General features: G+C 37.0%; 4 protein-coding genes across 6 annotated transcripts; 1 reads left to right on the top strand and 3 right to left on the bottom strand.

Annotated features, from left to right (window-relative positions):
• Positions 1-108: 108 nt before the first annotated feature.
• Positions 109-6,468, bottom strand: LOC105631146 (structural maintenance of chromosomes-like protein, putative (DUF3531)). 2 transcript variants are annotated; one of them, XM_012213150.4, is made up of 9 exons: positions 6,005-6,468; positions 5,845-5,932; positions 5,678-5,763; positions 5,248-5,326; positions 5,034-5,093; positions 3,661-3,782; positions 3,481-3,552; positions 3,264-3,387; positions 109-829 (listed from the first exon to the last, which is right to left on the bottom strand). In XM_012213150.4, exons 1-8 carry the CDS (start codon positions 6,271-6,273, stop codon positions 3,285-3,287), a joined length of 879 nt encoding a protein of 292 aa, XP_012068540.1. In that variant the 5' UTR covers positions 6,274-6,468; the 3' UTR covers positions 109-829; positions 3,264-3,284. The 2 variants fall into 2 exon arrangements, with proteins under 2 accessions (XP_012068540.1, XP_012068539.1); XM_012213149.4 differs by lacking the exon at positions 109-829 and having other exon boundaries at positions 3,135-3,387.
• Positions 6,469-6,617: 149 nt separating this feature from the next.
• On the bottom strand, positions 6,618-10,483 carry LOC105631145 (alpha-galactosidase 1). The gene is made up of 15 exons (XM_012213148.3): positions 9,985-10,483; positions 9,367-9,425; positions 9,035-9,091; positions 8,906-8,940; positions 8,661-8,764; positions 8,467-8,542; positions 8,278-8,336; positions 8,100-8,165; positions 7,931-8,014; positions 7,772-7,836; positions 7,586-7,668; positions 7,408-7,498; positions 7,271-7,320; positions 7,039-7,179; positions 6,618-6,942 (listed from the first exon to the last, which is right to left on the bottom strand). The coding sequence occupies exons 1-15, from the start codon at positions 10,155-10,157 to the stop codon at positions 6,850-6,852; spliced, it is 1,236 nt and encodes a 411-aa protein (XP_012068538.1). The 5' UTR covers positions 10,158-10,483; the 3' UTR covers positions 6,618-6,849.
• Positions 10,484-11,241: 758 nt separating this feature from the next.
• Positions 11,242-15,796, bottom strand: LOC105631147 (Pyruvate kinase family protein). 2 transcript variants are annotated; one of them, XM_012213151.3, is made up of 4 exons: positions 15,637-15,796; positions 14,974-15,274; positions 12,687-13,148; positions 11,242-12,433 (listed from the first exon to the last, which is right to left on the bottom strand). In XM_012213151.3, exons 2-4 carry the CDS (start codon positions 15,229-15,231, stop codon positions 11,621-11,623), a joined length of 1,533 nt encoding a protein of 510 aa, XP_012068541.1. In that variant the 5' UTR covers positions 15,232-15,274; positions 15,637-15,796; the 3' UTR covers positions 11,242-11,620. The 2 variants fall into 2 exon arrangements, with proteins under 2 accessions (XP_012068541.1, XP_020533925.1); XM_020678266.3 differs by lacking the exon at positions 15,637-15,796 and adding an exon at positions 15,483-15,595.
• Positions 15,797-16,839: 1,043 nt separating this feature from the next.
• Positions 16,840-22,701, top strand: LOC105631148 (GC-rich sequence DNA-binding factor-like protein). The gene is made up of 6 exons (XM_012213152.4): positions 16,840-18,142; positions 19,063-19,230; positions 19,642-20,321; positions 20,581-20,863; positions 21,091-21,380; positions 22,109-22,701. The coding sequence occupies exons 1-6, from the start codon at positions 16,943-16,945 to the stop codon at positions 22,299-22,301; spliced, it is 2,814 nt and encodes a 937-aa protein (XP_012068542.1). The 5' UTR covers positions 16,840-16,942; the 3' UTR covers positions 22,302-22,701.
• Positions 22,702-23,866: the final 1,165 nt, after the last annotated feature.

Genomic DNA, 23,866 nt, shown 5'->3' with positions numbered 1-23,866 from the left:
AATTTTACATCATTAATATTTAGTTATATTTTAGTCATATTGTTAGAATTTGCAAATATATGTTAAACAAGACGGATTAGAAATTTGAGGTTACTAAAAATAGAAGAATTTGCAAAGGGATTCTATGTTTAATGCATAACATGCAAAACACGGCATGTCATTTACAAAAATGAATTGTATTATTGAGAATGAAATGAATTCTATGTTCATTTCCCATTTCTTTGAGGCATTTCTTGTGCTGCTGAATTTAAAATTTCTATCTATTGTATGGATTGATGTTAATATATCCATGAATAATAAAATTATGGCTTTAAGAGAAAAATAAAATTGCTTACAACTTGTAGCTACTGACATATGATTGGTGATACTCTTAATTGTAAAGCATTAATGCTAATTTTGACTGCTAAATGGCTGATGTGAGTATGCCAAGACTGATGAGCTTCACCATAGAGCTTTAATTTCTGTTTCCATTCTTCTTTTGCTCGTCCCTTTTTGCTTCTACTGTACCATGCAATGTTTGATCACTGGCATATCTGAAGCTAATGCTGGTCATTTCCAATAAGATAACTGCTCACGCGCCTGGTTTTCCTGTCATTTTTGATGGGCAACAGTGTTGAAAGATGCAGATCTTTATCTTCTGGACGTGATATGCCTTTTGAATTTATCATATTATTACAATGCGAGGTGCTAATTTTGCCCCATTGTCTTTTTTCTGTTTAGAGAAATAACTACTTTACCCTTGAGTTATTGTAATATATCAAGTACACAGCGTGATGGAGTTCTTTGCCATGGAAGTCCACATTACATCCCTCCTCTATATCTTCACAACCTGCAACAGCCATAAAAATAAAGGTTGGATCCACTCCCTACATCCTTACCACCATTAATACTGTAATCACCGTCACTACATGACCCATAAAATTCCTTGTACAGATAAGTCCTCTCTTTACTCTATTTCTAGTCCTTGCCTCTTTTGAGATCTCTCATTTTCTTCAATACCCAGATGCAAATGAAATCATTACCCACAAGTAATAAATTTAGTGGTTGTAAAAGATCTTGTCCACCTGAATTCAAGTTGCATCTAGACCTATGCACAATATCACAAACTTGAACTCCAGGTACGAAAGAGTTCATATGTGAGAAAATGCTATTTATGTATCTGGATTTTGAAAGTTAACATTGAGATCAATATGGCTGTTTGAAGTTATACATTTATATTTTATAGACAGGGAAATGTTTAATAAAAGACGTGTATATATTGTGAAGAAAAATAAGGCGATTGACAGTGTTTGATGTTTTGGCATTTGATAATGGAAAATCCAAGAACTCGATGTTATTCCATGCTTGATAGCCGATTCTGGTGAGGGCAAATGAAGCTACTTAGACTTTCCATGTCTCCACAGAGCTGGTTGATGGTTCTTGAAAGAAATTAAATATGGGATAAAGTAGTTAACTCACAGAATAATAAAGAATAAGGAATGGGGCAAGTGTGGAGCACGAATTACTCCACCTTATCATAGTATTTCTTGAGCAATGATTTTCAGCATTTCAGATCGCAGCAGCAGTTTCATTTGTTGGGCATGCTGGATTTTGGTAATCATTTAATGTTAAACTGGTTTTTTGTATTCTTTTTTTGGAGAGTCGTTTGAATCTAGTTTGTCCTTGTGACAGTTCAGGTGCATATTCAAGTGGTAGGAATTCACTGAGTTTTCAAGGAATTTTCAAAAATTTTTGGATCTTGAATGAATTCTGCTTTTTGCGTATTGAATGCTCATTATCCAGAGATGCAATCATATCCGTTGTTTCCCTTTATGAACAAATGTTTGTTTGTGACTTCCGAACCAAGACTGCATTATTTGCAATGTCATTCCAATTCTTTAAGGGTTGCATGTTGTAATTGAACAATCCAAACTTCTTTCAAGCAGATAAAAGATATAGTGGTTGTGGTCGTTTAATTTTGCAGCTTCTCTCAAGGAAATTAATCACTAGTGCATTTCCAACGCCGTGCTCTGTAGGTGCCCCTTTCATAGGCCTTGGCACCACAAGCCTCTAGGGTCTTTGATGCAGAGACAAAGGAAATTTCATGTGGGAATTAAATTAATCGTTTTGGCAAGTAACTATTCATTTGTACAGCAGTTGGGAGTTTTTCAAAGAGCATAGAGCAGGGGCATTTGAGTGATTTTATGTTTTCCTAAGGTGCATACTTCAGTTTGTACCAGCCAAACCGGTTCGCTTTGGTCAGTTTTCTCAGAAAGAGCATCGGTTACCAGTTTAAATGGTTGAAAACTGAAATTTTCTTTGGTTGGTCTCGGTTTCATGAATCTGAATCAGTTGGCTTAAAATTGAATTGGCCCAAAAAAAATTTGTAGGAACTGAACCAGTTCGGTTTGATTTCAAATTGAACCTACCGTTATACACCCCATGAAAGAATAACTTTGACTCTAATTGATAGTTACCAAAAATTTAAGGATCCTTTTGGGAGCTAATATTGTAGGAATCTACAAGACAAAGAAGAAGTGAGGGAAAAGAAGGGCCTTTAAGCCTACGAGTAGATTGATATTGCATATTGCCTTCCAAGTATGCAGTCAATTGAGAGATCGTTATGTCCTTTAAAGAGATCTAAAGACCTTGTATACGAGTCTTGACTTCACTAAATCAGCGGACGATAGGAATCTCAATTTGACAAATCCATAACAAAGCGTTTTCTTGTCCAATGTGTTTTGAGAATTTTTTGATGTACCAAAACTTCGTTTTAGACCAATCATAGAACGCTTGGTGAAAAGTAAACCATAAAATTCCAATGAAACGCTGGTATTGACACTTCAGGTGTTACAAATTGATTCATCATACTAAATACTATGCTGTGAACCTTAAAGAACATGTATGCATGAACGTGCCCGTTTCTCTAGCTGCTTAAGCTTTCTTTTCCTGGGCAAGGGGAAGCACTCTAGGCCCAATGCTTGTCTTTTGAATACGACTTTCACAATTATCTTAATACAGGTCTCATACTACTAATTGACATATAATATGACCGAGAATATTCAATGTTCAATCACACAAATCAAAATGCTGCTTATAAGTTTTCATTGGTTCAACAATTTATGAACTTAGATTTTCCTCATCAAAACTAGATGTAGAAATTAAACATCTTACTAATATCATGTAAAAGATGAAAATATTCATCACAAAAACATTCAAAAAAACATCTCATCCAACTGGCAAAAGAAAAAAAAGACTTGTAAATAATACAGATTAAAACTTACTATCAACAGCTCCAAATTTAATTAGATCTTGAAGTACTTGTACCCATCATTAGGGTTGGTCATTCCCTCCTCCCAATCACCTATTCGGCGGCCTCCAAAAACTACCTGCTGAATGCCTAAATATCTGCCATCGAGAAATTAAGAAAATTACAGAACCAGCTTGGAAAACAAGCGAATGAGGGAATTCAGTGAAAAGCAACCCTTGGATCAGACTTACTCCGAACTCAATACAGTTAAGCAGTTGATAAGCACATCTATAGCAAAAAAATCAGATGTCCCAAGATCTACCCTGTTACACATGCATATAATTGATAGTTCAGAGATCTTCTATATGAGAACACGCCACAAGAATTCTTGCGCCACTCCATTCCTTATATAGTAAAGTCTAGGCACTCACCAAAAACGGCCCCAGCTATCTTGAAACTCAACATCACTGATATCATGGAAAGATGATGGCATCACTTTAAAGCCCTTATCTGCATCATAGAGGGGATTGTACTCCATTGATTGATTTGCCAGCTGCCACAAGTGAAATTAACACCTTTCAGTTTCATTTGCATGATAAAACCTATTATAGAGAGAATTTTATTCGACAGCATCTGTCAAATATTTTATGGTACAATTAAATTGTAACTTTTTTAAATGTTGTTATCAGAATATCTCCTTTCATCCTATTAAACATCACCAAAATATGCATGCAATTCAATCATTATGGATTAGAATGCCACAGAATTCGTTAAAACCACTTAGAATTTTTTTTTTTCCTTCTGTAGCTCAATGTTGTACATTCTTTGCTAGAGATATGGGGGTGTCTCATTACTCTTGCCAGTTGGTGGAAGGAAAGATGTTTCTCAATGATCTGCCTTGGTCCATTTCTACATTTTGGTGAATAAGAGAGCTGCTGGAACTTAGGAAACCAACAGCTAGAGGCCACTCTATCCCTTTTATTAATTATAGCTTTCAATGGAATTGGACGTAAAATTTAAACTTAAGCAAGGCTGATAACATGCGTCCTTATTGTGCAACAGACAAAGGATCAATAGGAGATAAAATCACCAAAACTGGGTGACAATGAGTCCTTGCTACAAATATTCACTATATTCATTTCCTTTTGTTTTTATTCCATTCTTTCCTTTTTTTTTTTTTTTTTTTTTTTTTTTTGCACAATACATTCTGCAAAGGAAGCTTCTTTTGCATTTCTATAGAGCTAAACCACTAGTTCCTCTATTACTGCGTTAGATTAGGTTCATTGATACATGGTAATTACAAGTTATTTGTGATTACTTTTGTTTTTCAATAATTTGTGCTTTTCTAGGATCATTGATTTTTCATATACCACCGTGCATTCTTTTTCAAATATGGCAATTCGCTATGATAACCTTCAATTTAACTAGAATTCATATATTTTGTTAAAATCCATCTGTAATACAAACTTTACCCAGATGTAAGAAACATGCAAAATATTTGTAAACTTGTAACGGCACAGGAAACTGGAATTAGAAAGCAAAAGCTTCCATCTCGAAACAAGTTACTCTTGCAGATGTAGGAGCTGTTTATTTCAGCTTATTGGACATCCAACTTATTCTTCAAACAATTAGAAATAAGCTTATTTTGTCTGAATGGAAAAGGCCTTTTGTTTTTTAGAGTTGATTAAATAAACTATATAACTTGTTGAGCATTCACAAGCCAGTAATACATAAAACATTCAATCAAAAAACATATGCATGCATAGAAAACTTGAGCAGTCTTAGGAGGAGACTATAGCCAAACCTGCAAATTTGAAGAATTGAAGGCACCCAAGCGCCCCATAACATACCATGACTGAATAGTCTGCATAGATCTCCAATGGTCAAGAACTATAGATTCTGAAGCAATAAAGCATACCCTTTCCAGTAATTTCCATCTCCAAGATGCTTACAATAAATCTAATAAGAATTTAGAACCACTGGAAATATCAAGAAGGGACATTAGGATATTTACTTACACTGCCGATGAGATCAACATCTCTATCAGATGGAGATCCATACAATTCAAACCATATGAAGGAATCCACAGGATTGAAGCTGTCAGGCACAAGAAAATTTTGAAAAAAAAAAAGAATTGAATGACACAATCCGAGTTAGATGATTACTAAGGCTCCCATTGGTTAGCTTGCTTTTATTACTGCGGAAGAAAAAGGAATAGACAACATTTTTCAGTGCAATATAGGAAAAGAAAAATAAACTCCTTGCTGTAATTCCATTATCTCATATAAAGTGAAAGACACACAAATATAAACTATGAGGAGGCAACAGTAAAATGGAAACATAACTAAAGGGAACTTAAAATGAAACATAAACGTTTTTTTTCTAAATCTAATATGACATGAGATAGAGAGGTGAACAAATGCACACAACTGAATTAGGGATACATACTCTCTAAAGCTGACTTTGAAGGCAAGGACTGAACCCGTTTTTGACTTGTAGAAGTCGCGACCTTTCTTCCTTACTCTATCTTCAACCTGTGTGATAACCAATTAAGGATTAGGGGCATCCTTGTAATAATTGATTTGTCTGTGATTAAGTATGTTATGTGTAAATACTCTTTTCCTCATGAGTTCGGGGTTGCCAATGCTATCTCCAAGAACAGCTCGAAGCTCTTCGTCGTTTTTGCAAGCATCTTCAAGAACTCTGCAACAAATCAAATATTAGTACTCATTGCGGCAATAAAACAAAAACAAAGTGGAGAGGACAGAGTTTGACTTGGCCCAGGAAGGATAGTTATGAAGACGATCGAGTTCGCGTTTCCTCTTCTCCTCCCGAATCCTTGCTAATCTCCGTCCTCTTGCCGTTGTCCCTGAGATAACCGCACTATTCTTTTTCTGAGCATCATCATCGCCAGAAGAAGAAAAAGAAGTAGCGCTGAGTAGCAGACGGCCAGGTATCAACTTTCTTTGGGAGTGACTCGGTGCATTTGCGCAGCTGCTGGAAATCCATCCAAACCGCAACTCCATTCCCAACCTTATCGACATTTTCTAATTTTGTGTTCTCTTACTCACTTCTACCCCGCGCTCCTCTCTCCGACTCTTCCTATGCCAATTCACTTATCCAACAGAAAATAACACATGCGTGCGGCCACTCTAAACGGCCTTGGCGTTGGCCTAGGGTATCAGAATTGGCTTATTGGGTTGTACAGAATCCATCCAATACACCACGTGGTTAGAGAGTCAACATTCATCTGGTAATCTTGCAAATACTATTTGAATACAAGCGCTAATTCATTCAATTAAATGAGCAGATTAGAAAAATTTATCAAATTAATTTCGGGATGGAATAATATTTGTATCCAAAGTCCTCGCGGATTCTTAGAGTCACATTTTGCAATATTTCGAGTTTTATAAGATTTAATGCCGATGAGCAATTATTCAGCTATATTACAATAAGTCAAATCTAAGGATAACGCCACTTCTTACAATAGCATGCTAAAAATTACTGATTTAATTGAATGATTGTTATTTGAATTTGGCTTCTTCCATCCATGCTATAGTTCAAATTTTTCCATTGCTAACATTATACACGCACAGACACCGATGTTCGAATGCTAAACTCTATGAGATAGGCTTCAAGATGTACATCTTGCACGCATGGGAATCCACGGTCGCTGTCAGGTTCCCCACGAATCGTGTCTTCAATGTCTTGTGCTGCATCAGATAACACAAAGCCCAAATACCAAATTAGTGTCAATGTTGGATGGATGCTCAACACTCGGTGCAAACAGAAAAACAGCTAAATAATACCTCCCAAACATCTCTTGCTTGGACTGAACTTTCAAGGGGAATCCCAACATCATCCCAGTTGGCGGTGATTGAACCGCGCCAAGGGCCTCGGTTGAGCAGTAGAACAACTATTCTGTAGCCTGTGAGAGGTCCAGCCCAAATCTGTTGCCAGAAGCAATAAATGATTTCTGATAAATATACAGGGTAAGCAAAACATGATCACTTATTTGAGATAATTCTTTATTAAATTTACCTCAAAGTCACCTTCCATCCTAACCTTCTTAGCTTGAACACCAAGTCGATCTATATTAAATGGTCAGGCAGAAGTCAGAATTTAGACACACAAAAAAGACAGATGAGATCACTCTTCAGCAAAATGCTACATGTTACCTTGGTTAATAGCAATAACCTCCTTATTGGAAATGATTTCCATTACCTCTTTTGTCATATTCCTTACATCGCAACCAAGAAGAAGAGGAGCCTGCACAAGTTTCCATTGGAATCAAATTTTGCTTTTGATTTGATATGAAGTGGTGGGAATCAAGAAGACGCTGTCATCTAACAATACCTTGGACATGGCCCAAATACTAAAATGGACTATGTATTCATCTTTCGTCATTCCTCCATTACCCACCTCAAGCATGTCAGGATCTATTCAAGCCATAATGAGACTCTAAGAGATGAATCCAATTTTATCAAAATCTAAAATTGTAAATTGCTGAATTTTGCTATTATAAAGAACTCAATAACAAACCATTCCAACCACCAGGCCTTGCAAGGTCAGCATAAACCTCATTCATATCTGCTCTAGAGACCATACTGCCAAAAAGAAAAGAATAGTGGTCAATAAAGAATTTTTTTTACCTGGAGTTTTTTGTTATTAACCATAACCTTCCTGAAAGTCCAATAATACCTTTCCCAATTATCAGAAATATCATTTGCTGTTCTCCAGCTATTTCCTACCTTAGCACCCCAAAGAGCAGGATGCATGTCTCCCCTAACAAAGACAAGCGAAATACCTTATCCAATTTTATTGCAAAAAAAGATGATACGGAGCTATAAAAAAAATAGTTGTTATTTACCATTCACAAAGTGAGAAGAATATAGGGCGTCCTGTCTTCATCAAAGCACGAGTCATTATCGGGTATCTGCAGAAACAAGAAAATTATAGAATTTTTTAGTATTGATATTTGGAAACTAGAATCTTAACTAAGAGAATATAGAGAACAGAACAATAATGATTTTGGCAGGATAAATTACCTAACAGTTGGCTTTGTACCATCGTTATTACAATTATCATACTTCAAATAATCAATACCCTGCAAACATAATGCATTACTAGTACAGAATACTGGGATATGGGATTTTCACTTGGTTAATAATTTTAATATTGTAGCTACAATCTATTGCTGGACCTTCCATATTAGTAGAGGCGGCTAAAATTCTTACCCACGAAGCGAAAGTCATAGCATCTTGTTCCTCACGGCCAAGTGAACCTGGCATAGTTTTGCTGCAAGTAAAATACCTGCAATATAATGTGAATCAACCTATTTACTTAGTCATATAAACAGAATAATTATTGAAAATTTTAAGAAAATCATATTCTCCTTGTTTCAGTTAGGTATATAGTAGAGCCACAATACCCTGCATCCGAGTAAATTCCTAACTTAAGACCTTTCCCGTGAACATAGTCTGCCAGAGCTTTCATGCCAGATGGAAATGTTGAGTTCTTAGGCACTAGGTTTCCCTGAAATGAATTAGGGATTAATCCCACTTGTTTCTTTCATCCCTTCATAACAAATAACAAGTTGGAGCATTTGGGAAAAATTGTACAAGAAACAATCCTCTTTGTAGTGGAATTGGAAGGAACAATAAGAAAATTTCAAACCTTTTCATCACGAGCAATTTCTGCCCAGCAATCATCTGTAAGTGCACGAAATTGTCAAGTTGGCTGCTTGTATTATTGACACATCTATGAAAATGTAAAGAGAAAAAGAGAAAGCAATTGGAACGTTACCTATATTAACATATTTATACCCAAGTTTATGAAGACCTGTTGAAACCAGGGCATCAGCTGTGACACAAACAAAATAATAGCAGTGAGATGTTGCGTTTTCAAAATAGAAAATAGAAATGGAATGCAGACTGCAAGCTCAAGGAAAATGATGGATTTACTAAAAGTCCTGCCATATATAGGAACTTGATTACATGATCCTTATTAAATACTAGTATATATGCTTCCTGACATGACAGGTGAAATTTAATTACAATCCGTTAATAAGTATGAATTGATGGTTAAGCCTGTAAGAGAAGAAAAAAAAATGGGAGAATCTGGGTTTTCAACTTTACCGGTTTCTTTGATGACATTCTCATCGATTTTGCAACTGAAGTGATTCCAACTATTCCAGCTGCATTAGTTAAGAGTAAAAAGAAAAGCATAAGGAATGAGAAAGAAAAAGCAGATTCCACATAGGATTATCAACATTCAACTAAAGAATCAGGATAAGAACAGAAGGTCGAACTAAATATTTTAAATTAATTAGTTTTCTTGAAAAATTCATTCGAGCAGATGAGAACCTACATCTATGTTTTTGCCACCAAAAAACCCCATTTACTGTATTTAATAATTCGTATTGGTATTTAAGCAATGTACTTCTAGATACCATTTGCAACTTAACAGCTCAGTTTAGGTTCCCCAATTATAATAATTATTAATTAAAAGAAGAAGAAGAAGGAGGAGGAGGAGGAGAAGATAACTACACTAGAAACTCCTGGAGTCGGAGAGTATATTTTGTAGAATGAATGAACATCACAGGGACAAAATAAATTGGAAGAAAAAAAAAATCTCAATGCTTCAATTCTGATCTAACAGAGGTGATGCGAGGCATAAGGTGGTGAGATTAACAAGAAAGAAACGGATTTATTTTAGACTACATGAGAGAAAGAAAAGAAAGTAATCAGAAATACCCCATGGGAGGAGTGATGGCGAGACCATTGGCAAGGAGGTTGCGTCTGTAGGAACTGTAGTCGGCAGTTATTTTCGTTGATGGGGATCCCTCCAGCATAACCATTTTTGCCATTGAGGACCATGATAACATTATCAGGAACAGACACTCTCCCAAAAGCGAACGTCTCACCATCTTAGCAAAAAGAGTAGAGTAGAGCAGAGTGAAGAGGCGTTGTGCTCGTCTCTGTACACTTGAATGAGTATTTATAGACTCATTTGGATTGATAAAGTTGTTGTTTACGACTTACTTCCTAATTTAATTTCTTTTTATCTTATCCCCAATGATGCGCGGGTGGGGATATCCTATCTATTTGTTTTTTAATTATTAATTATTATATAAAAACTTGCCTAATATAATAATTCCACCGACATTTTAAATGAGTATATTACCATTAGAGTAAATTCCAGCTGATACGACTAGCGAAATCGACCAAAGTTCTTCTCCTCAGAAAGAATCAGAGCAACGAAATCTTATGATTTTGGAAATATTTCTCTCGTTGATAAGCGTTAGAAAGCTAATAAGGAAACTAATATATGTAATTAAAATCATCATAGATTTGTCACAATCACCACCATTTTGTCTGCTGACGAGCACAATCACCATTTTGTCACAATCACCACCATTAAACTGTAAAGAGGGAAAGTTCAAGAAATACTTACCTGCTGAAGAGGACAAGTTGTCAAATTTGACCCACCACCATTTTGCAGGCAAGAAAGAAAAGCATTTGATTTGCTTAACTCTCATTTTGATGTGGATTTTACAAAAGAATATGAGATGTTGGATTCAATATATTTAGTTTTTGAATTAGGAAGAAAATGGGAAAAGAATAATTATAAATCAAATTAAAATTTTATGTTTCCATATTTGTATTCTTTTCAAAATTAAAAATAATTTTCTTCTATATTTATTCTTTTTGTAGGAGTTTCGGGTCAAAATTGGCTACTCACTGGTATTTAATTAAAATAAAACACACTAGAAAACTAAGAAACAACCTCTACCTATTAGAGACAAGAAACCTGAACAAGAAAAAGAAATTCTCAATGGTTCTATTCAGGCACAAAAGGAAAACAGAAGAAAAAACACAACTAATGTTGTCATCCGTGAAACTTTGGCAATTCTCTTTTCTGGTCCAACCGCGTCATTTTTTTCCTGTCCTTTTACGAGTCCCTCTTTTATACTTCCTACCAATCACAGAATGAAATTTGAGAGGTTGCGATGGAGAAGAACATGCCAACATCGACATCCACCTTCAGCAACAATATATCTTTTACAAGTACATTCCCTGAATTTGCACAAAAAATCAGAAAATGATATAGGGTCAGCAATACAACCAGATACCTATTAAAAGATGCCCTGGCCCCTGGCTGTTGGATTTTGCACAGCCCATCAAATCAAACAACTGAGCTGCACAATTATCCAAGTAAAATCACATTATTCAAGCACACCATTACCATGTAATATATATATCATGGACTGACAGTAAATAATTAAAATCCTCCAACGTCTGAAATACAGATCTCAAAGAAATAAAATAGAAGTCCATTTTCTGTAACCACTCCTCCCAGCCATATCTAAGGCATTCTGCATGTTCCATATCATTTCACAATGCATATCTTAATAACAGAGGCAGCTCCAATACGATGAAGGGCAACAACAGCATCACCAGGCTTGCACAACTCCCTCTCCGTTGCTGACTTTAAAGCAGCTTCCAAAATAACCTCAGTGGACTCAGCATCAGTAGCCTTAGCAGATCCTTCTGCCAGAAGAGGAATCAACCCCCTATATATCAGACTATGCCTTGCTGGGGTCTCATCACTGCAGGTCCAATCAAATGAATCGGTTGTCAAGACTGGGACAACCACAGACAGAATTGGAACAGCTGGTCTATACTTGGCAACCAACTTAGCAGTCGTCCCACCACGTGTCAAAACAACAATGAGCTTTGCTTTTGCCTTGTTAGCAGTTCGTACAGCAGAGGATGCCAGACTCTCCAGTGGGCTCATAGGAAGTGGAGTTGATCTTATCATCTCCTTGAAGATAGCTCCATAGTCAAGGGATGATTCTGCTTCAATACAAATTCGGCGCATAATCTTTACAGCAAGCTCTGGGTAGGCCCCAGCTGCGCTTTCACCACTGAGCATAACACAATCAGTGCCATCAAGAACAGCATTAGCAACATCAGTTGCTTCAGCACGGGTTGGTCGAGGAGACTTGATCATGGATTCAAGCATTTGAGTAGCAGTGACCACAGGCTTGCCCACAAGATTGCACTTGTATATCATCATTTTTTGTGCCAGGAAAATTTTCTCAACAGGAATTTCCATTCCAAGATCACCACGGGCAACCATGAATGAGTCAGTCTCCCGCAATATCTCGTCAAAGTTAACAACTCCTTCCTGGTTCTCAACCTGAGGAAAACCACAGAAATGAAATTATTAATTATTAACCAAACAAACAAGATCAGATAACTGTTGGAGAAACAAATAACAACTATCAACATCTCTAACTCAATTAATTTCCAAGATAAAATTAACTTCCACATAAACACATATAGGGAAAGCACAAAATCCCAAAAAGTCCGTAAAGTCACGGATTATGCAGATTGCCTAATGAATGAACTGATAACAACCAGAAATCAAGTACAAAAAGGGATCACCATACCTTTGACATTAATTGTATATGTTTAGCATGTGAACCAAGGACCTTACGCACGTGAACAAGATCCGACCCCTTGCGAACAAATGAAAGAGCAATCATATCAATCTTGTTGGGAACACCCCAATCCAAGATGTCTTCCTTATCCTTCTCTGTTAGAGTGGGAAGATCCACCACAACGCCAGGAAGATTGACATTTTTCCTCTCACCTAGTGTTGCTGTGTTCTCACACCGACATCTCACACTTCCAGCATCTGGATCACAAGATAACACAGTCAGAGAGATGGTACCATCTGCACACAAGATGGTATTTCCAGGTTTCACATCCACTGGCAGTTTTTTGTAGCTCATGGAGATCATCTCTGCATCACCCTTGATGCTATAATCAGTCGTGACAGTGATTTCCTGACCTTCCTTCAGTTGAATAGGTTTTCCATCCTTCAGGAAACCAGTCCGTATCTCAGGTCCCTACCAAAAGAAAAAAAAAAAAAAAAGAAGAAGATGAAAAGAAGAAAGTCAATATTAACTGTTACAATGATAACCCTATATCAGCATGAGTTTGTCAGTACAGCAAAAGCTTTTTGGCTGTAATGTTTGCACGAGAAGTGGAAACATATAGTGGATCACTCGAACAGGACAGAACCAAGAGTAACAAGATAGGGTTGGATTGAAGATACTATACCCTATTTCATTTTATAGCAATTGAACTCTTCAATCTCATCCTTCATAAAAGGAGAAGAAAAGGACTGCAAAAGGACTGCTAGCAGTCCGTACCAGCACAAGTAATTCAAGATCTTGTAGATGTTAGTAATTGTAACATCATGTAGATAGTCAGTGAATTTGTGAAGCTTCACTACAAAAGATCATCCCAAGTTCCAACACAGAAAACAAAACTGTATGAGCTTGAAGAAAAAAAATGAAAAAACCAAGAAAATCAAACACAAAATGCCAACTTCACAATCAATTGCAAAGTAAAAGGCCAGTTTCCCATTTCCTTGGCAGATATAGCTGCATGCCAGGAATATCTGCAATACCAATATGGATGCCTTAAGCATGTAGAGGAAAAGAAAAAGAAAGGTGGATTGTCATTGTTAGGGTTTGATCCCATGACATGGGCAAGACTTGACATTAACATGGATGCTTGAATATTATCAGAAGCAATAAATATATGACTATCCCCAATGACACCCCTTCAAGATGTATCAAACCAGTTCCTTGAGAACAATTTCTAAATAATGGAAAATCCTTAGAGCAGATACTCACATAAAGAACGCACTCGTCCCCTAAATGGCCATCCATTTACATTAGAAGTATATTGCTGCACTTAAATATCGTTTGGCCATGAAAAGGACCTTTATTCCCCAATACTAATCAAAGAGCTCCGTATCCAAGGATAATGTCATATCTTTTGGTTTGTAGGAATGCACATCTGCACTTCTGTATAAAGGAAACCACAAGCCCCAAAATAAAAAGCTGATACAGGAACAGCAGTTAACCACAATCCACAAAGCAGACAATTCTTGAAAAAATTGTTGAGGTGCTCCTCATCACCAACAAATTTTTTCACCACAACTCAGTCTCTCACCATAAACAACTTTAAGAAAACAAGTTCATAAACACTTCACATCCAATTTTGCTAGCCGAAAATAGTCAAATCACTAATGTGAATATGGACCGGGCCTAACATGCCCCAAAAGCTAGCTCAGTAGGAGGAGATACATCTTCTCACGCCCAAGCATGAATGTTTGGCCGTGAAGTTTGCAGACAAACACATCACAGGCGACCTAACATTGAAGCACGCAGACTCTCATACCATGCGAAGAAATGATTCCAAGCCTAACTTATCCCAAAAGCTAGCTCAAGGGGAGGATGTTTGCTTAAGTCTTATACATAGCAAAAAATCCTTATCCCCAACCAATGTAGGACAACAACCAACACTCAACTTCTCGATAAAGTAAACTCTTGCATCCTTTGGTAACACTATTCAATAAAACAATATACCCCAAAGGTGACCGAATCATTTTAAGAACGCACAAAATACAGAGAAAAACGTAAGCATTAGAGCTTAGAAAAACCAAATGACTATAGAGACCGTTCTAGCTGTCATTACAAACCAAATTACCCCCCGCACTGCTAAAGTTACAAAAGAAACAAATTGCTTTCTTCCCACAGTTTAAATATTAAATATAAAATAACGATTATGAATAAGAAGAAAAGTTATCAAATCGAGAAAGTAGCACAAACAGTAGTGAGAGGAAGGACAAGAAGTATAGCGTAAAAGCATAAGAGAGACCTTGGTGTCGAGCATGACAGCACAGAGTATCTGAGTGTTCTGCATGGCAATCCTGAGATTGTTCAAGGTCTCCTGGTGGTACTCGTGAGTACCATGGGAGAAATTGAAGCGAGCGACGTTCATCCCAGCCCTCAAAAGCTTCTCGAGCATAGGGACGGATCGGGATGCAGGTCCAAGCGTGCAAACGATCTTCGTCTTTGGAACACGCCCATCTTCAGGCAGCTCCTTCAGGAGTCCCTCGATGTCAATGTTGGCCATTCGCTGCTCTTCCAAATCACTTGAGCTTCAAATATGCTTCTATCTACGATCACAAGTCATCATATCAATACATGTATTTCTCAGTTCAGCATTTTAAATCCATAAAAATTACAATTTTTAAAAAAATTAGCTAATTATCTAATAGACGTATTTGATTGATTTTGTGGTTCATTTTAACAATACAATATGAGATCAAAAGGAACTACGAAGAAATGAAATTAGACAGGACAAAAATTGGGGAAAGCGTTAACTTAAAGTTCGCTGCCTATAGATCTCGAAGAAGAGAAAGATTATCGAATGCGGAGAGGAATTGAAAAGACAAAAACGAAGCCTGATGCAGTTAGCAACAGAAAATTTAAGATAAGAGCTGCAGTTATACTACAGATCAAAGAAGACGAAAAGCACCTGGTAATGGTAGGTTGCTTTGCTCTTTCTTCGAAGCAATTGGTTTGCAGATTTCTCTTTTCTTTTCTTTTTCCACTTCTTATTCTATGTTTTTTAAAGGTCAGCGAGTACTGGTATGGCATCGAGAACCTAATTAAAGACCGGACAACTCTATACCAGATGGACGGTCCTGATATGTCTAGCAGCAGCAGCACATAGATTTATTAGACAAAGGTGGAGTTGTTAGTAATATAACGATTAGTAGAGTATCAGGAGCATCCAGGAGAATATTATTCTCGAGTCTTACATAACTAGTCTAAAAATAAAGGCGTGGTGTATGCTATGCTATCATCAACCACGTGATTCCATTCCACACACATTGATAAAATAATTTATTTTAGTTTTCCAGTGAGAAATTATAATTAAATACATTCAATTATATATAAAAACCATTAATTTAGACATTAATTATAAACATTTATTTAAAAATTAAAATAAATAAAATTTTAAAATTTCACATAGTACAAACATAATTAACCCTTTGAATAATTGATATCGAAATGGGATGTCTTTTCCGTGTGCGGCCGCGACCCACCGATTTGATTTCACTAGTCGCAACACAAAAGTGTGAAGCTAGAAATACAAAAAGTAGATAAAAGTCTGGGCGTGCACCAACTCCTCAACGCCAATAGCGCCCACCGCATTTTCTATCCCCTTCCTACTCGACCAACCTCCCTTGCTTTCAAGAATCTCACCCTCCCAAGTACCAACAATTTTATATTTTTGGCAAACGAAAGGCCAATACTGGGTGGGGCCAGGGGCAACAATGATGCTTTTTTTAATACTCAATGAATTCTCATTCAAATTACAACTTGTTATTAAAAACTTAAAAGTCTCGTACCAAGTGTATTTACTTTATTTAATTATATTTATTGAAATCAAAATATTTTTTTCAAAAATTGGTTTTATTGTGCTCTTTGATGTAAATTTAAAAGGTTAAATTGTATGATAAGTTAATTTTTAGTCATGGTTGCTGAGTTGGCAAATTGAACTATATACTCCAAGCCCAAATAGAACATCAAATCAAATCTTAAATTCTTCGGCCACAGCCCGTCAATCTTGAAAGAAATAGCGGAGCACTGTTGAACTTGGGCCCATCTTAAGGTTTTGGAGTTGGGCTTTTAAAATTTGGGCTACATAAAAGAGAGCAAATTCACAACATGAAGAATTAAAATCAGAATCTGAAATCCACAACGGGAAGAAGCAGCAGCAGTAGCAGCGTCAATTGAATTTTGGAACTGGAGGGATTTGTTTAGTAACTTTCACCATGAGCAGCACCAAATCCAGAAACTTCCGCCGCCGAGGCGACGATGACGACGACAACAATGACACTGTCACCAACCACGCTTCCGCTCCCGCCGTCTCCCGCAAGCCTTCCGCTTCTTCGAAACCCAAGAAGCTCCTTAGCTTCGCGGACGATGAAGACGATGATACCCCATCTTCCCGTATCTCCTCCAAATCTTCGGCTCCTCGCAAACCTTCTTCTTCGCGGATTACCAAAGGCAGCTCCTCTCACAAGCTGACCGCCTCCAAGGACCGCCTACTTCCTACCCCATCCTCTACCACTTCCAATGTGCTTCCCCAAGCTGGAACTTACACCAAAGAAGCCCTTCTCGAGCTCCAGAAGAACACCCGCACCCTAGCTAAACCCTCTTCCTCTGCCTCCAAGGCTCCTCCTTCTGAGCCCAAAATCATTCTCAAGGGTCTCCTCAAACCCACTCATGAAGAACCTTCTGCGCAAACCCTAAAACCTACCCAGCAGTTAGATTCTGAGGAAGAAGACCAACAGCATGAAGACAGGAATGACGCAGAAAATCGATTGGCATCACTCGGGTTGGGAAAATCCAAGGATTATTCGTTGATTCCTGATGAAGAGACTATCAAGAAGATCAGGGCTAAAAGGGAACGCTTGAGGCAGTCGAGGGCCGCTGCTTCTGATTATATCTCCTTGGATGGAGGCTCTAATCATGGAGCGGCAGAAGGTTTGAGCGATGAGGAACCTGAGTTTAGGACTCGAATTGCCTTGATTGGAAAGAAAGAGAGCAGCGGCAGTCTTGGTGTTTTTGATGATTTCAACAATGGGGATGATAGTAATGATCATGTCAAAGCAATGATCAGTGCTGCTGCTGCTGTTAGATATCCCACTAGTCGTGTTAAGATAGAGGAGGGTATTGCTGGTGTTGATGATGAGGATGAAGAGGACAAGATTTGGGAGGAAGAGCAATTTAGGAAGGGTTTAGGAAAGAGGATGGATGATGGTTCAGGAACTAGCAAGGCTTTTACTAGTACTACCGCTACTGTAATGCATAATCAGCAGCACCAACAGCTGCAGCAAAGGCCGACGTATGGTTCAGTTCCAAGCATTGGAGGGGCATTTGGTGCATCTCAAGGTTTGGATAACTTGTCCATACCACAACAGGCTGAGATTGCTAGGAAAGCCTTGCAGGACAATGTCAGGAGGCTTAAGGTTTGTTGTTATCTCATACTATTCATTTATAATTTGAAATCATAGTGCGTGGACCTAGTATGTTTATATCACAGAGTTTTTCTCACATTTACTCAAAAACAGAGAATTGATATTCCTGAAAATGCATTTCATCTATGGTGGTAACTGTGGTGAATATTACCAAGTTTATTACTTCTGAACTAATTTGCAAATACAACAGAAGATATTAAGCAGCAAAACTTTTTAAGGACCAATTTGTGGCCTTTATAAATGCATTTACCATTGTATTGCTGCATATAATAGATTATATACTTCACTTTCACCCAGTTACTGTAATTCTCTTCTTCACATCAGACCTATATACACACACACACACACACACACACATACATACATGCACAGACATCAGATGATATAGAAGAAGCTAAAGTGAAGAAGGAATCACTGACGGGAACATAAGGGCCGAATGTGCTATTATAGTGGATATACGTTTTTGAATTCCCAACTGTGCTCTGAGATTGCTCAAAGTAGAGGAATGTAGTGTTTAGAGAACAGATGTGGTTTATCTGGAGAGTTAGGTTATGCAATTCCCCATCAACATTATTGGACCTGTGGTTTGATGTGGGTATTTATATTCCAATATTGAGATAGCCGGAGTTAGAGGAGACCGGGACTTCCGGCAGATTTGGTTCATTTAGAGTTAGATTTTTTGGGTCCATGCTGACATTATTGAGCTCTGATTGGCTTGACTTAATTTGCTTTGGAGCGAGGCCATTGAGTCAAACTATCTTCTTTGTTTATGTCTGCTTTTTATAACTCATCTATTCACATTTTATCTAGATGCTTGAATTCATGAGATTGCTTTGTCCTTAGAATTTTTATGAGAACAAAAAACTTGCTTTTGTGTCCATATAAGTTATAACCCAAAATTTTTGGCTCAGGAATCTCACAGAAGAACAGTTTCATTGCTGACAAATACTGATGAGAACTTATCTGCGTCCTTGATGAATATCACTGCACTTGAAAAATCTCTATCTGCTGCTGGTGAGAAGTTCATCTTTATGCAAAAGCTTCGTGACTTTGTTTCTGTTATATGTGAATTCCTGCAGGTATGAGTTTATCTAATTCTATGTCCTGCATGTACATATATTTTTATGAATGGACAATTGTATTACCAACATAATTCTATGAAGGAGTAAAACTTTTGTAACCTTTATACATCCATGTTGGACACCTAGTATGGAGGCCTTAGTTCACGTGTCTCATGCGTTTAACAAAAGTGGATGAAAATGTGTAGAATACAAAACACTGGAGCTTGGAGATGTATTTGACTTCAAGTGAAAAATAAAAACTCTAGGTTATCTTCTGAAGTTGTATGTTTATGCATCTGCATCTGGGTTTTCATATTTATACATGGCTCTCATCGGCAATATCAAAATTTCTTTAGTACTATTACATTCTTTTTTAGCAGCCTCTAGCCATATGACTTATTAGTTTGTGGTAATCTTTTTTCTTTGCAGCATAAAGCTCCTTACATTGAGGAACTGGAAGAGCAGATGCAAAAGCTTCATGAACGACGTGCATCTGCTATTTTAGAAAGAAGAACTGCTGATAATGATGATGAACTAATGGAGGTGGAAGCAGCTGTAAAGGCAGCAATGTTGGTTTTTGGTGAACGTGGGAGCAGTTCAGCAGTTATTACTGCTGCCTCAAGTGCTGCCCAAGCTGCATCACTGACCATGAAAGAACAAAACAACCTACCAGTGAAGTTAGATGAATTTGGTAGAGATATTAACCAGCAGAAACGTATGGATATGAAGAGGAGGGCTGAGGCCCGTCAGCGTAGGAAAGTTCAGTTTGACGTAAAGAGATTGTCTTCTATGGAGGTTGATGTTTCTGACCAGAAAATAGAGGGAGAATCTAGCATGGATCAGAGTGACAGTGAAAGTGCTGCTTACGAGTCAAACCGTGATTTGTTGCTCCAAACTGCTGATCAAATTTTTGGTGATGCTTCTGAAGATTATTCTCAACTTTCAGTGGTGAAAGAAAGATTTGAAAGATGGAAGAAAGAATATTCAACAAGCTACCGAGATGCTTACATGTCACTGAGTGCACCTGCCATCTTCTCGCCATACGTGAGATTAGAACTTCTAAAATGGGACCCTCTTCATCAGGATGCTGACTTTTTTGATATGAAATGGTATTACTTTGAATTTTGAATCTGTTCAATTTAATGTTATAAATTTCATTTTCAAGTCTCCTATTTTCATTTGCCCTTTCTCCCTCTGTCTCTTTGTTTTTCTTTCTGATGGGCAGACTTTGCCCTTGATGTTTTTGTAGTTTGATTTATTTTTTTTTTTCGTACTTTATTTTTCTGTAATTTGACATCTCAAACACAGTTATGCTTCTTACCTACTTAGGCTTTTAGTTTCATACTTCCTATTGCTTCTCCTGTTCAGGCATTCCTTGCTATTTAATTATGGTTTACCAGAAGATGGAAGTGATCTCAGTCCTGATGATGCTGATGGTAACCTCATTCCAGAACTTGTAGAAAAGGTTGCAATTCCTATTCTGCATCATGAAATTGCCCATTGTTGGGACATGCTCAGCACACGAGAAACTAAAAATGCTGTTTCTGCCACGAGCTTGGTAACAACTTATGTTCCAACTTCAAGTGAGGCATTAGCGGAGCTATTGGTTGCTATTCGCACACGTCTAGCTGATGCTGTTGCTCATATCATGGTATGTGGTCTGAACTTAGATCATCTCCTTTCTTCCATCCCTCTATATTTGTCTCTCTCTCTCTCACACACACACACATCCATATGTGTGTGCCATACATGTTTTCATGCTTTTTTTTTTTTCTCTTCTATCATAAAAAATTAAAAAAGTTTTGACGGAAAAAATCAGTGATGCTCGATATGAAAAGTATTAGTGCTCTTATTGTTCAATTCATTTCAATGCCATAGGTTCCAACATGGAGCCCGCTTGTGCTGAAGGCAGTGCCAGGTGCTGCACGAGTTGCAGCATATCGTTTTGGGATGTCAGTTCGTTTGATGAAAAATATCTGCTTGTGGAAAGATATCCTTGCATTGCCAGTTCTGGAGAAGCTTGCCCTTGATGAGCTTTTATGCGGGAAGGTTCTACCTCATGTTCGAAGCATTGCATCTAATGTTCATGATGCAGTCACAAGAACCGAAAGGATCATTGCTTCTTTATCTGGTGTGTGGGCAGGTCCCAGTGTCACCAGGGACCCCAGGTACAAAACATGTCCTTCTGATTTTTGCTTTATAACTGAACTTCATGTGCCTGTGGCTTGGAATTACATCAACCGTGTAATAAATGATTTAATCAAATAGTAGAGTTAATATAGTTTGAGTGAAATAGCAGTATCTAATTTTTGTATACTGGTTTTTCAGAATAATCATGTTCTAGTGATAATTATGATGTTAAAAAATTAGTTCTCATGGTCAGCACTAAAAGGGCCAATATTTTCTGCTATGGTTAGTGCGCTGGGCTTGCATCTTGAAGTTACAGGTTTTTCTCTAAAAGATTTCTAAGTGTGCAACTAATTAGGGGAAGTTTGTGTTTTATTGTTGGGTTCAGTTTTATTTTGGTAGATAGAAGTCAGAGCAGTGAAAAATAAATTGTAAAACAAAGACTGGAATTAAGAAATATGGGTCCAAGTTTTGTGTGGCTTGCTGGTAGAGTATATAAAACTGTAATTTTATATCTCGGGCAGCTTTGCCTTGTTCCATTAAGGAAAAGAAGGGTCTTGCAGAAATCACTGATCGTTTAGGCTGAATATAGTTTTCAAATTAATAGTCATGTACTTTCCTTTAGCATGTGTGTTATTTTTCCCAGTTTATCTTATTGTCCGGGTCTGTGTATTAGTGTGGCCTATCTTTCACTGGTTATTTATTCTTTATTGCTTGCTCCATTGTAATACTAAGTGGTCCTTACCTATATTCAACTATAATATTGCAGCCATAAGTTGCGAGCTTTGGTGGATTATGTAATGTCATTAGGAAGAGCACTGGAGAAGAAGCATATATCAGGCGTGACTGAATCTGAGACCAATGGACTGGCACGTCGATTGAAGAAGATGCTGGTTGAGCTTAATGATTATGACAATGCCAGGGACATAGCTAGAACATTCAGTCTGAGGGAGGCTTTATGAAACGGATGTGATTGAGGTAGACTGATGAACTCGCCATGTGTTATAAAGCTTGCTGGCAAACGCCATATTGCACGGACCCTGTATATACTGGATCTTCAATCTGAAGGAGGTATTTTGACCTTTGATAGGATCCTAGCTGGGTGAACTTAAAAGGAAGCATCAGTTTCTCTATTGTGCATATTCTGCCTGGAGGACCTGTGGTTAAAGAAAGGGGAGTGAATTCCCCAAGTTCTCTTGAAATGTGATGTCCATTCAGAATGCTGTTTGTATTGAGTGGTTTGGCTGTTAAAATAGGCCTCACATTGTAAGCGGAGGTTCTCAATCAATTTTCTGAGTAAACTTGTAAATGTTTTGCCAGGCAACGTGTTATTTATATAATATTTTTTAATGATCGCAAGAATGGAAATCCCCCAACCCTCCCCCTTCCCCCGCCGGGAGGTTCTTTTCTTTTGAAATTCCATCAGCAGACAGCATTAGGCATGGCCACCGGTTCGGTTCGAATTCGAACCGAATTGAAATTGAACTGTACTGTAGATGAATCGGAACCGGATCGAAATCGGACCGAAACCACTTCAAAATTTTAAATCGAAATCGGCGGTTCAAGGGCCAGTTAAAGTTTATGCAAATGTTAAAATATGAATCGGAACCAGTGGTTAACCGGCGGTTTTGGTCCGGTTTAAATCAAAAATTTTCTATTTTATGCATTTCTAAAAGTCTCAATAATATTATACTACATGATATACTTTACTTGAGAATTTTTTTTTTTAAAATACACTTTACTTTGAAAGTTAAAAATCTAAAAAGTAAAATGGTAAAAAAAGAGAGAAATATTTAGTCAAACTTATATTATTTTTAACTCTCTTTTTTTTTATCCTTTTAAATTGTTTGCTAAGTTTAAAATTACATTCTTTTGAAGCATTTTTCAAAATTTTCTTATAATTTATTTAATTGATAACATTTAAACAAAATAAAGTGATAATTTATTTGATTATTTTGTAAAATTAATTAATTTTATTCCTGTATGAGTATAAGTATTCTAAAATTTATTTAAAATAAAACTTATCAATATTTTTTAAACTCTTATCAATATGTATGAAAGAAAGATGTACCATTAAAATCGATTTAAAAAAAAAATATATATATATATATATATATATATATATATATATATATATATCGCTGGAAACCGTGAACGGAACTGTCGATTCATCGAAATCGCACCGGAACCGACAGTTCAAGGGCCAATTCAAATTCAATATTTTAAAAAATTTAAACCGTTGGTTCGGTGAACCAGAACCGGCGATTCAATGAACCGGACATACCTCGACAGCATCCCGCTTTACCTAAAGATATGAAGGTTATTTAATTATTACTTATTTTTCCCCAAGATATGGGGTGGGATTTGTGGGTTCTTTATTAAAATTTAGAAGCATGTTAACAGTCAGGCAAAGAAAAGATCCGATAAATTTTTATTTTTGCCTCGAGGTAGATGAAATCTTGATATGTTATTCTTGAAGCTTTATTTTAATTTCCATGGAAAAGGCATATTCCCATTTACCTTGTAA

Source organism: Jatropha curcas, chromosome 1 (genome assembly GCF_041381405.1).
Source record: "Jatropha curcas cultivar XTBG-Jc1 chromosome 1, XTBG_Jcur_1.0, whole genome shotgun sequence".
In the NCBI taxonomy this organism is placed as follows: Eukaryota; Viridiplantae; Streptophyta; class Magnoliopsida; order Malpighiales; family Euphorbiaceae; genus Jatropha; species Jatropha curcas.
Note: the sequence above shows the minus strand (reverse complement) of the source record. Positions and strands in the feature narration are given on the sequence as shown.